At 38.0% G+C, this 12,039-nt stretch overlaps 1 protein-coding gene and 1 pseudogene across 2 annotated transcripts; both read left to right on the top strand.

The window, feature by feature from the left end:
- The first annotated feature begins 929 nt into the window (after positions 1-929).
- On the top strand, positions 930-5,206 carry LOC137748718 (uncharacterized). Its single transcript, XM_068488896.2, has 6 exons — positions 930-2,627; positions 3,304-3,737; positions 3,848-4,009; positions 4,357-4,432; positions 4,657-4,812; positions 4,904-5,206. Exons 1-6 carry the CDS (start codon positions 1,077-1,079, stop codon positions 5,036-5,038), a joined length of 2,514 nt encoding a protein of 837 aa, XP_068344997.2. The 5' UTR covers positions 930-1,076; the 3' UTR covers positions 5,039-5,206.
- A 1,078-nt stretch (positions 5,207-6,284) lies between these two features.
- On the top strand, positions 6,285-9,721 carry LOC137747725 (uncharacterized; annotated as a pseudogene). Its single transcript, XR_015958024.1, has 7 exons — positions 6,285-6,592; positions 6,881-7,363; positions 7,451-7,600; positions 7,711-7,824; positions 8,365-8,412; positions 8,494-8,942; positions 9,025-9,721. The product of XR_015958024.1 is annotated as an uncharacterized LOC137747725 (transcript).
- The last annotated feature ends 2,318 nt before the right edge of the window (positions 9,722-12,039 follow it).

Here is a 12,039-nt window from a genome sequence, read left to right as displayed (position 1 = left end):
AATCCCACATTCATTGACAAAAAGAAAGGGTACAAGGGAAATTTCCCCTTAACAAGTTTCTACGCGTCGAAGAAACATCGGTTTGTTGTTTGCGAAACCCTAGAGATGGTTTCGGGCTAAAAATAGCATATTAGTCATTGGCTGAAAATGACCTTATATCGTTGTTATGTAACTATGTTTGTGTTAAATTACAAAGTGATCACCATGCAAAAGGATATAACATGACTTGGGAGAAAGTTTATCAGTTTATTATAATATTAGTTGAATGGTGTTAAGTGTACGCATTATATTTCCTTCGAAAAGTGTGAGGTGTCGTGTTGAAAATTTGAAGTGGTCAGGTGAGGGTCGGTGTGCATTCAAAATTATTAACAAAATATTGCTGATATTTTTATTTTTATAGTGATTTGATATTGTGGCATTCAACTTTTTGATAATTTAGCACTATATTGTTTTCTTACCAAAACTCTTTAATATATTTTTCACGGAAGAATGGTACATTTCGCCATTAAATAAATGTAAAACAATAATTATGGAAATCTACTAAATTTTCTTCTGTTTGATAAAAAAATAGAATACTTATAACAAGATAGCTCGTTGTAACAATAAAGCCTAGTCAAAATATATGAGTTAATTATAATAAGGTTCTAAGCTCATGTCCAAGCAAGTCGAATGAATATGTGCATCAAGCAAAGACAAGTTAATGAAATTAAAATTTTGGTTAGACCGAATTTGATTTATAAGATAGTTATGGTATTAAATACATGTAAATATTATAATAGTCCGTAAAGTTGAGGGATTTGTTTGTGAGATTTTGGTTGATTTGTAGGGGGCAAATAGATTTCAAATAGTAGCAGTAATGAAAAGGTGCGAAAAGACTTGCACGCTTGCGCTTCCACACGCTAAATATAATTTGGCGGGAAAATCGAACCGGCCCCAAATTAAGCGTACGGTGAACGCTTCTCTCTTACAAAAACCCTAATTAAGTAGACCCGTCATTTCCAGTTCTCCGATTGCCTCCCCCCGCTTTCCACTTCCGTCATTTCGCGCCATTTATCCCCATCAATCAATCCGGTCAAATGACGGTTCTTAGGTCTGGCGAAATTGCTCCCCCCAAAACGACGCCTCGGAAGCCCAAGACACCGCTCAAATTAGAGCCCCCCACGCCAGCCCAGACCCATGAGTCCCCCACTCCACCCACCGCTCCGACTTCCTCCTCCTCCCAACCCCAAAACACTAGCCCTAATTTTGCCCCGAATCCCCGAAAGGGCTCTGTCGGGTCGGCCCCTGTCTCGGGAGTGATGCGGCGACGGAGTCTGCGTCTCGCTTCCATGTCTCCGGGTTCTGCCGAAGCGGTGGGGAGAGCGGGTGGCGGGGGAGAAGGTGATGATCGTGATTCGAGTGGAGAGGTGGGTTTTGCTCTGTTTGGGAAGAGGGTTATGGTTGCGGGTGCGGGAGTTGAGGAAGGGACTGAGGAGAAGAAAAGGAAGTTGGAGATCGATATTAATGTGCCGGCTTCCGAATGTGAAGGGGAAGATGGAGAGAGTAAGCAGTTTTTGAGTTTGCGGTCGGGGAAGAAAGTGGTGAAACGGGGAGTGGATGGTAGTAGTAATGGAGCTTTGGTGATTGATTTAGTTGCTGATGAGAATGGTAGCGTGACGAGGGAAGGTGGAGTTGGAAGAGGAGAGAGAAGGAAGAGAAAGTTGGGGGAGAGTGGTTCTGCAGTCAATGGTTTCGATGTGGTAGAGATAGCTTCAGATTCGGATTCGGACACAGAGAGGGCAAGTGAAAATGTCTTGAAGAGTAGTAGTCCTAAAGGGAAGAGGAAGTTGAGTGAAGCCATTGAAGATCTTGAAGATGACGTGACTCCCAGCGAGAATGATACAGAAAAGGGCAGAAGGAGATACAGCAGCAAAGAAAAAGGGAAGGGGAAATTGGTTGGAGAGGCGGATTTATCGAATGCTAACGATGGAGGAGAGAATGTAGCCGTGGACAATGTGTTTTCTGCTCCTATTCACATTGGAGAGAATGTAGCATTGCACGATCAGGGGCAGGTAAATAACGGTAACAGTAATACAAAAGAGAATGTATCAGATGGAAACGTATACATGGAGCGGTTTCGAGAAATAGCTAGGCGAAATGCGTCTCGATTTGCATATTTTTCTGCTGACGAGGAACAGGTGAATCACTTGCCTCCTGATGCTGAAGTGCCACAGGACATCGAAGATTGGCCTGGTCCCTTCTCTACGGCCATCAAAATTATTAAGGATCGAGCAGAAAAAGATGTGCAAGTGCCCTATAAAGACAAGACCAAGCCACCATCAGTGAATTGGGTTCCTAAGAAGTTTCCAGACCGTCCCCTCCCAAAAATTTCGGTTCCCACACTGCAAGATCTATGTTTGTTGGTTCTTGCTAAGAATGCTGATGCAATTGTTTCACTTGACCATGTGGCAGATGCTTTGAGGCACCGGCTAAGTCAGATACTTTGTGATTCTCGAAAAATGAACAGTCATCTGTTCGAACTTCTTGTTCAGAGATCTCCAACAGAGATTCGGTTACGGGATTGCTCATGGATGACTGAGGAGCAGTTTACAAAATCTTTTCAGCAGTGCGACACCGTCAATTTAACAGTACGTTCTCTTATTTTTGGTTGAGCTTCAGTTTTGCATATATAACATTCATTTATATCTGGTGCGTGTGTGATATATCAGGCGAATTTGAAATACTTAGTCTGAGTCAATAGACAAGCTTGCTATGTATGAATGCAATTATGGTTCATAGGTAGAAGATGAGAATACTCTGCTCTTATTGTATTGTGATGCTCATTTAACTGAACTGAGCTTTTATCCTGAATAATTAGAGTCTTGCTTCTTATAGTATTGACGGTGACACTCCTGTTAACTGGGAGCGGTGAGAGAGAGAGCAATTGATTTGTTATGATCACATTCACATCTGAATGTAGAGAATGTTGAACTGACCATAGTTCCTACATTAGAGTTTTCAGTGCCAATTCTGTTGCCACAAGGATGCGGGAAATTATTGGTGCTGAAAGTCTACTTCATATAGTATTCGTGCTTCTGTTAAATGGGAGCAGAGGGACAGCAAACATATTTTCTCATGTTTCCAGTGACATCCTGATAAACGTAGCTTAGCAACTGGCATTAATGTTTTATTAAAGGATTAATTACTCACTGAAAGCTATTTCTGTTGTTTATCAGTAATATGGAAGTTCGTTGTTTATTGAGTGTAGACTTCCAGCTTCTTGTCTTGTGATCTGAAACTTTTTTACTCTCTGGTGAAAATCAGGTGCTACAACTTGATCAGTGTGGGCGCTGTATGCCAGATTATATATTGCATTCTACTTTAGCTCGATCATCAAATTGCTTGCCTAACCTAGTCACTTTATCCCTAAGTGGTGCATGCCGTCTCTCGGATGTTGGGCTTGGTCAACTTATTTCTACTGCCCCTGCACTAAGATCTCTAAACCTCAGCCAGTGCTCTCTTCTCACTTACTCGAGTATTGGCACTTTAGCTGACTCATTGGGATCAGTTCTGAAGGAACTATATCTAAATGATTGCCAAGGCATTGATGCTATGCTTATGCTACCAGAACTGAAGAAGCTTGAGTGTTTGGAGGTTTTCTCGCTAGCAGGCTTCGAAAATGTTTGTGACAATTTTATTAGGGAATTTATCACTGCTTGTGGTCACAGTTTGAAGGAGCTTGTTCTGACTGATTGTGTGTAAGTCTTTCTAACACCTCAGTGCACAACATTTGCAATAAATTCTCTCATTTGTTCCCCAATTATGTGTTGTTTTTCTACTTATGAGGGTTGCTTTTAATTTCATGCAGGAAATTAACAGATTCTTCTGTGAAAGTGATAGCTGAAAGCTGTTCGGGATTATGTGCACTTGACCTTGCTAACTTGAACAAATTGACTGATTCTACTTTAGGATATCTTGCAAATGGTTGCCGAGCAATTCAAACATTAAATTTTCGACGGAATCCATTCAGGTGCTTTCCTTAATAGGTTTAGTTTATTCTTTTTCCATCAAAGTAGATATGATTTTAGTTTATTTTTGCTAAAGATTATTGCAATGCTAGTACTCAGTCCTGTTTAGACAGAGTGCACATGACTATTTAATTTGGTATGATACTTAATGGAGTAGTTCTTAATTGCGCTGATCTTTGATAAATTTTCTGGGTTGGATTGTAGACCCACATTGAGTCGTTAATAGAACCTGATATATTTATACTGTTATATGCTGATGTGATTTTAGTTTCATTTTGGTGCTCAATGCACACAATAGGCATTCCTCTGAGTGATAAACTTACAGAACAATCTATTCCCTGTGTGACAGTGATGAAGCCATTGCTGCATTTTTGGAAACTTCTGGAGAATGCTTACAGGAACTTTCACTAAATCATATCGAGATGGTAAAACTTTGCTCTCTCTCTCTCTCTCTCTCTCACAAACTCACGCGCACTCACACTGTCGATAATTTATGTCTGCCAAATTGCACGAGCCAAAGTTGGTGTTTGACTGTGATAATCTGCTCGCCACTTGCTTGAGCAGTAGGCCTGAGGTTGATTGAGACCCTGGTCTACATAGCCATAACTAGTTGTTCTTACATTATGAATACGGATTGGGTTCTTTTCAGGTCGGCCACAACACAGCCATATCACTTGCCAAACGTTCAAGGATGTTGCATACTCTAGATCTATCATGGTGCCGGAATTTGACAGATGAGGCCCTCGGTTTAATTGTGGACAGCTGCCTATCACTGAGGATACTAAAACTTCTTGGATGCACTCAGGTACGTACAAACTCTGATCAGTGTTCTAGTTTTGTCTCGTGTCTTGACAATCTGTAGCATGATAAATCATGTCGAATGGTGCTTGTTGCAGATCACAGATACTTTTCTGGATGGACACTCAAATCCAGAGGTGAGAATTATTGGCTTGAAATTTTCTCCGATACTAGAACATCTCAAGGCGCTTAATCCTCACGAAGGGCCATTGCGTTATTCCTCAGTCTGTTGAATTTAATCCCCTGTTCGGGTCATTGTCGCAACAGACATTCTGTAGCCAATCCATCAACTTTTGTAGAGGAAATGCAGCGTTTTCCTGTATCTGTAATCAAACGGTGGAAAGATGGATATTTTGGTAGTCGTTTCATAGTAATCAAGTCGAATGCTTTTCTTCCTTGCACTTTCGGTGGATGGAGAATTTGTATCTTTAGCTTTTCTTTAACTAGAAATCTGATATTTTCATTTTTCAACAACCCAAAGTATCAGCTAGACAAGTAAAGGAAATTGGAAATTAAGGAACTAGTTCTATGCGATTCAACCTGAAAAAAAAAAAAAAGACGTTATGGGAATGACGTGTTAAGGGCTCATTTGAAAATGATTATCGGAGGGCTGTAATTATTTTTGGAAAGAACATGGGAACTGCTTTTCTATAAAATCACTTCAAACAAATAATAAATGTTGTAAGAGCATCTTCAAGTGAATTTAACTTATGTAACGGTTATCAGTATTATTTTTCATATTTTGATTCTCATGTTTTTCTCATTTAAATATGTGAGTTATTTTAGTTAGACTGTTATTAATTTTTCCACTTCAAGGGACGAGGTAGAGGTAAATTATCACCTTTCACCCTCTTCATCAACGAAAAGGTAAAGAGTTAGCCCTGCTTAAAAGTTAAAGGGCAAATAAGGAGGTAAATGTGAATGGAATGTTGAAATGAACGTAGAAAAAGAGAAAGAAAAAGCAGAAAAAAACTGTAGTTGTCTAGAAAAGAAAAAAAAAAGCAATAAGAAAAAGAGAGAAAAATAAAAAAGTGAAAGGACTAATAATATATACAAACTTCCGTGTTTCCATTTTTTTTTTTTTTGAGAAAATTGTAATAATAGATTTATTCCAATTGGAGTAATGATCCTTCAACTTTAGCCTAATTGTAGTAGTAACCCTTCCAAAATGATTTATTTTAACGAAATTCTGACGAAAATGATCATAACTGCAAGTTTTGATAATTTAAGAAATCAATAGTAAAAAAATTTTAATTAAAAAAAAAACGTAAATTAGTTCGTAAATCTTTGGGCTTCTATTCTTTTACCAAGGAATAAAAACTTCACACACATAAAGCGGCTGATTCCGTAGCACGGACCGGAAGAAATGCTCGGTGTCATTGTGTTAACTTAGCTTTAAGTTAAGGTACTTCCAACCGTTTGAAGGTGATTGGATGTGTGATTGACATGCTTGCTTTTCGCTCACTCTCCTCAGATTTCATTGCGTCAACCATTTCTACCATTTTCTCTTTTCCTTTTACGTGAGTACGAAGTAGAGTAGGCATCTTTCCTCTAATATTTATTATTTAGGCTCCTCGCAGAACCAAACGAGAACCTGCAGCAGAAAAATTCACACACAAACAGCACTGAATCAATGGCAGGTCCAGACGGGGGAATTACGGAAATAACACTCGGTGTGGAGGGAAATCCCCTTACTAGTCATCATCTCATAATTGGTGGACACGGACACCCAGCAACTTCTGCAGCTTCGTCTATTCCTACCCAGCATGGCAGCGATGGTCAAGAAGGTAAGGTGCTAATTACCCATGTTTTGATTTTACTTTTATGGTCATGTAACTCTCAAATGATGCTTAAAGATGTCATCTTTTTTTGCGGGGTGAGGACTTTTAACTGAACCCAGTAAGTGATTAATTGAAAACTACTCTACTGTACTGCTGCTAATTACCCATATTTTGGTTTTACTTCTACTGCATATATAGTGCTTAAATCACACTTAAAAGATTCCATCTTTTGGGTGGGGTGAGAGTTTTTAACTGAACCCAGTAATGATTCTTGCAAATATGGTGGAAAAAAAGTGAACTTGGATCAGTACCTGCCACTCTACCGTGCTGCATTTAGTGGCAACTGGGAAGAGGCTAGCAAGTTTCTGGACAATGATCCAAGTGCTGCGAAAGCTAGGATCTCATATTTATCAATGACTGCACTGCATGTTGCTGCAAGCGAAGGGCACTCTGAATTCGTTGAGAAATTAGTGAAACGTGTTCCTAGTAATGTCCTCGACATGCAGGACGAAATGGGATTCACACCGCTTCACTATGCTGCAATAAGTGGAAGACCGAGGTCTGCCAAGGCTTCGTTGATGGAAAATCCAAAGTTGGTACAATGTGTGGATGCCAAAGGAAGAACTCCGTTGCTCCTAGCCGCCACTTTCGCATCTGAGAATAAGGAATTGGTGTGGTACTTCTTGTTGGTAACTACTGATGAGGCGCCTGGTCGTCCTTTCACTGGTGCTTGGGCTGCTAACCTTGTCAATGTGCTTATCGCCTCCGGTTTCCATGGTAATAACCGCTCACATTGTGGAGCAACATTTCCCTTTTCGCTAATCCTATCATTATAATTTGATTGCTTACAATTTTCTGCAACAAAAATTTCACTGTATCTGCTTCATCTATATCCTGAGTTGGCCATTGCTATTGATCAAGAAGATTGTTCTGCTTTATATGTTTTGGCAAGGAACCCGTCATACTTCCTTAGTGGCAGCAGGCTTAGCTTCTGGGAAAGCTGCATTTACTCATGTTAAGACCCTCGTCTCATTTTCAACTTTAACATTTTCCCGTTTACTTGTTCAATTTGTTTATCGTACTGATTTTTAAGAGGTTGCTTGTTATTTTCCATTTGGTTTCAGTTCTCCCAGTTGAAGTGGACTCTAGACCACCACACTCAGTGAGAACCGATGTGGCTCGCTACCATGGAAGCATTCAAAACCTTCCGGCAATACCAACACCAGAACAGTATGGAGGTCAGGGTTTGCGATTTCTGTATTAATTTGTTGTTCAACTATTGTCAGCTTTTTATCATATGTGAGAAAAAGAAGACGATGAGGTAGTACAACGATATTAGGCAAGGTCCTATCTTCTTTTGGTTCGATAAAAGAAAGGAAAATCGGGGGTTGCAGTGAAAAGATGTAATTAGGCGATTCTGGAGTAAAATTACATCTTTTTTAATTTTATTTTCATAATTTTAGGAACTCACATTGACTGTAGGTGTAGATTGTGAGCTCTAAATTTATACGTTTGAATAGGAATAAGAAGCCAAAGGAAGTGTACCCTACAGCCAAATATTGTCATACCGCTATAGTTGTACTGCCTATTAAATGAAAATAACCGAACCTCGTCTATTTTTAAACTTCATTGTATGAAAGAAAAATGGATTTGTCAAATCACCTTCATGGTTTTAGTGACCACTTAGAGATGAAACCAGTCATGTTACTCCGAAAGGAATTGTCAGGTATCAATCTGCATAATTGACACTTTTTGCGTGGTTTGGTTCTCTCTTGCAGTTCTTCACGGGTTAAGAAGAATACTTTTTGGAGCTATTAAACGAATCGGTGCGATTTGAAACCTTACCCTACCATATTTACCACTGCTGGATGCCTTTCACCCACATCTTGCACATTTTTAATTTGCAGCACCAGATCATTTCACGCGACTCCACGATGCAAAACTTAGTCATCACTGTGCATTTGAACTAGTAGAACGTATTTGCTTTCAACTTTCACAAAGGCATACTTCTTGGTGTTTCAAATATCTTTTGAATTCAGAAATACTCTGTGTAGCCACCGTTAATGGAATAGTTGAAATTATAAGAATGCTCCTACAATTTTTTCCTAATCTAATATGGGTTTGCAAGCGCAGCAACAACCAATATTTGTTACTCCCTTCTGCTATTGAACTTCGGCATGAACATCTTTTTCGTACTGTGTATGATAAGATTGCATGGAGTAAATTAATGGCTACTATACTAATTGAATCGGGGGGTACCATCTTGCATCTGGCAGCAAAGTTGGCTCCTCTTCCCCAACTCTCATCAATTTCCGGTGCAGCTCTACAAATGCAGAGAGAGTTGCAGTGGTTTAAGGTGTTTACTCGGAAAATTTATCAATTGTTAATATTTACACATATTTGACATTCTTAACAATTCTTTTATTTTGTATGTTTAGATGGTGGAGAAGCTAGTTCACCCTTATTATAAGGAGAGCCGGAACAAAAACGAAGAAACTGCTAGGGAATTATTCACCAACGAGCACAAAGCATTGGCTGAGAGTGGAGAGAAATGGCTAAAGGATACATCAAATTCTTGCATGCTCGTAGCAACTCTCATTGCCACAGTTGTGTTTGCTGCTGCTTTTACAGTACCTGGAGGTAACGACAACGAAGGAGCTCCAAATTTCTTAGAGAAGAAGTCAGTCATATTCTTGGTGTTTGTTGTTTCGGATTCAATAGCTCTATTTTCTTCTTTAACTTCCGTTTTGATGTTTCTATCAATCCTAACCGCACGTTATGCTGAAGAAGATTTCCTTGAGTCACTACCAAAGCGGTTGATAATCGGTTTGGCCACCCTCTTCTTTGCCATAGCCGCCACTATGGTAGGCCTTCGGTGCAACCCTTTTGATTGTGCTCGGCAGTTTCCATCCCAATTACTTTTCTGGCAAGTTTTCCAGTGACTCTTTTTGCCTTGCAGCAGCTTCCCTTGTTTATCCAAATGGTCCGATCAACATTTGGACGGAGCATGTTTCGCCCATAAAAACTTCGGTAACTCGAAGGACGGATGGAAGAAAAGATGTTAGAACTTGTGTTTTGGCTGTGTTTTTGTATACTGAATTACTGATCAATGATGAAAGGCAAATTACGCAAAAATCTAGAGCACTTATGTATGTGTGGCTCATATTTTTGGTGATTTAATTGTCATTGTTTGGCTAGACAAGAAATTAGTTACAATTATTTATGAATTCCCTGTAGTTCTAAAAAACTTTCGTTTTTTTCTCGAAAGTGCTTTTAAATGAGCTTAAAGTATTTTGAGTGAAAAATGTATTTGTAATTAATCTTTAGTAAAAATAAAAATGAAACTTGAAAAAGCAGGTGCTTCTTGCAAGAAGCATTTCAATATTTTTGAAATTCAAAATCATTTTCTCTAAAAACGCTTTTCAGTATTTAAAAGCACTTTCCAAACAATTTCCTTATCTTACCGAGTCCATTTGTTTACACCTTGACTGGATAGGCAAGTAATCGTTGTAGGCTAATTTTAATCGTGGTCCATGCAGAGACAATGATTTTAATGCGACATTTATGGTGAAAAAGTTGCAAATTAAATATCTGAGGTAAGACCGGTTGACAATTTTAGTCCAAACCAAATTTTTCATTAGTCCTTTGTTTAAAAAGCGAATGTGCATCTCACAAGTGAGATTCAAATTGTTTCAAACGATTGACTTAGGTTAGAGCATCTCAGAGTCTCTATTTAGGAATTTCCATCATCGCAATTTAAGGACTCAAAACAAATATACTTTTTCTAAAAAAATATTAGTTTTAATGGAAGTGTTCTTATAGTATAGTCCTTCAATTTAGATACTAAAAAGTTAAAAAAAAAAAAAAAAAAAAAAAAAAAAAACATTGTTATTTTTGCAGCCATTGATTTTCCTTTAAAAAAAAAAAAAAAAAAATCAGCAGGACTCATGCATGCAGATGCAGCTGGATAGCAGCAAAGAATCTGCATGTGGATGGGCCAAGTTTTCCACTCAAAAAGCTCACCGTGCTCCGCAACTTATATATAGAGACTTATCTCATGTATCCAATGAGTTATTATATTTTTGGAAAAATTTGAAATAGGTTCAATTTTATAGACTACCTTTTGAAATATGTTCAATTTTTAGTGACTTTTGACTTTTGAAATAGGTCTAATTTTTAGTTACTTTGGACTCATTTCAAAAAACCCCGTGAATAGTACCAGCATGGACTTTTTAGTGTAAAAATATGGTTTTTCATTAAAATGAACAGTACCGTGAACTTTTCGTTAAAACTCCCTATGTTTAAGGACTCAAATTTTCGGTGTATTGAAGAGCTTTATTCTCCATTTATAAGGTCTATATAATGGTGAAAACGGTTTTGAAGACTAGCATTGGAGAGCTCTTGGAAGCTCATAACATGTATCCCCTGTATCATGTATGACTGGTTCCATTTACGTTTTGAAATTCTGACTGGTTCCATTTGACTGTGGATTCTTCAAGTCTTTAACAAACGGGTTGCAGTTTACTGAGTTGACTCTCATGGATGACAGTTTAGGTTCAGAAAAAGTTGTATCGTTAAAGGCAAAGACAACCTGGTTTCTTTTTCATGGGAGTAGGATTCTCTTTTTTTTTTTTTCTCTCCCTTATTTCATCCTTTCTTATTTGAACGATCACAATTAAATCACATTAATATTTTATATTAATTTTTTTATAAAAACAAAAAGACAAAAAAAAAATATCAGCGAAGCGAATGAAAATAAATAGAAAGAGAAAGGAATAAAATCCTAATCATTTTCCATGGCCATTGTACTTGTGTTGCGGGCCATTACCTGCAATTTTTCTTCGGTGCAACTGGGGCATTCGTACAGGTTTTTTTGTTTAAAAAAAAAAAAAAAAATTTAATATATGGTAAATTATTGGCAACTTCAAGTTACAACTTACAAGTCAGTAAGTTAAAGTCATGTGCAACATACGTGAGTAGTTTATCTCCCTCTATTCTTTAACTTTACCTTATTACGTAATATATTTGCTCATTATTCTAGACTTTAGTGTATATTTATCATATACTTAATTATCTGTCACGTGTCATTTAACTTAATCTTGAGTAATTTTTTTTCAAATTGAAAAAGTGACATTTAATGTGAAAGTTAACTAGAGTTAAATGAAATAACAAATGTCAAATGATTAGGTGAATGGTGAACATGGTAAGCAAAGATGTCCCCCCCTCCCCACCCCCCCCCCCCCCAAAAAAAAACACGCAGACCTTATTTTAGGTCTTCACCAATATTTTTAGAATCTTTTAAAGGTTTCAAGGGAATATTTAGATCCATAAAAGAATATTGTCTTCAACGAAGATCCTTAGAATAGAATCCTTAAATATAGAGACTATAATATTAAAAGATCCTTATGGTGCATTCACGTGTGTGAGGATCTTTATATAACTTCCGGCAGTCC

Source organism: Pyrus communis, chromosome 2 (genome assembly GCF_041283825.1).
Source record: "Pyrus communis isolate YQ-2024b chromosome 2, ASM4128382v1, whole genome shotgun sequence".
In the NCBI taxonomy this organism is placed as follows: Eukaryota; Viridiplantae; Streptophyta; class Magnoliopsida; order Rosales; family Rosaceae; genus Pyrus; species Pyrus communis.
This window is presented reverse-complemented; position numbering and strand designations above follow the sequence as displayed.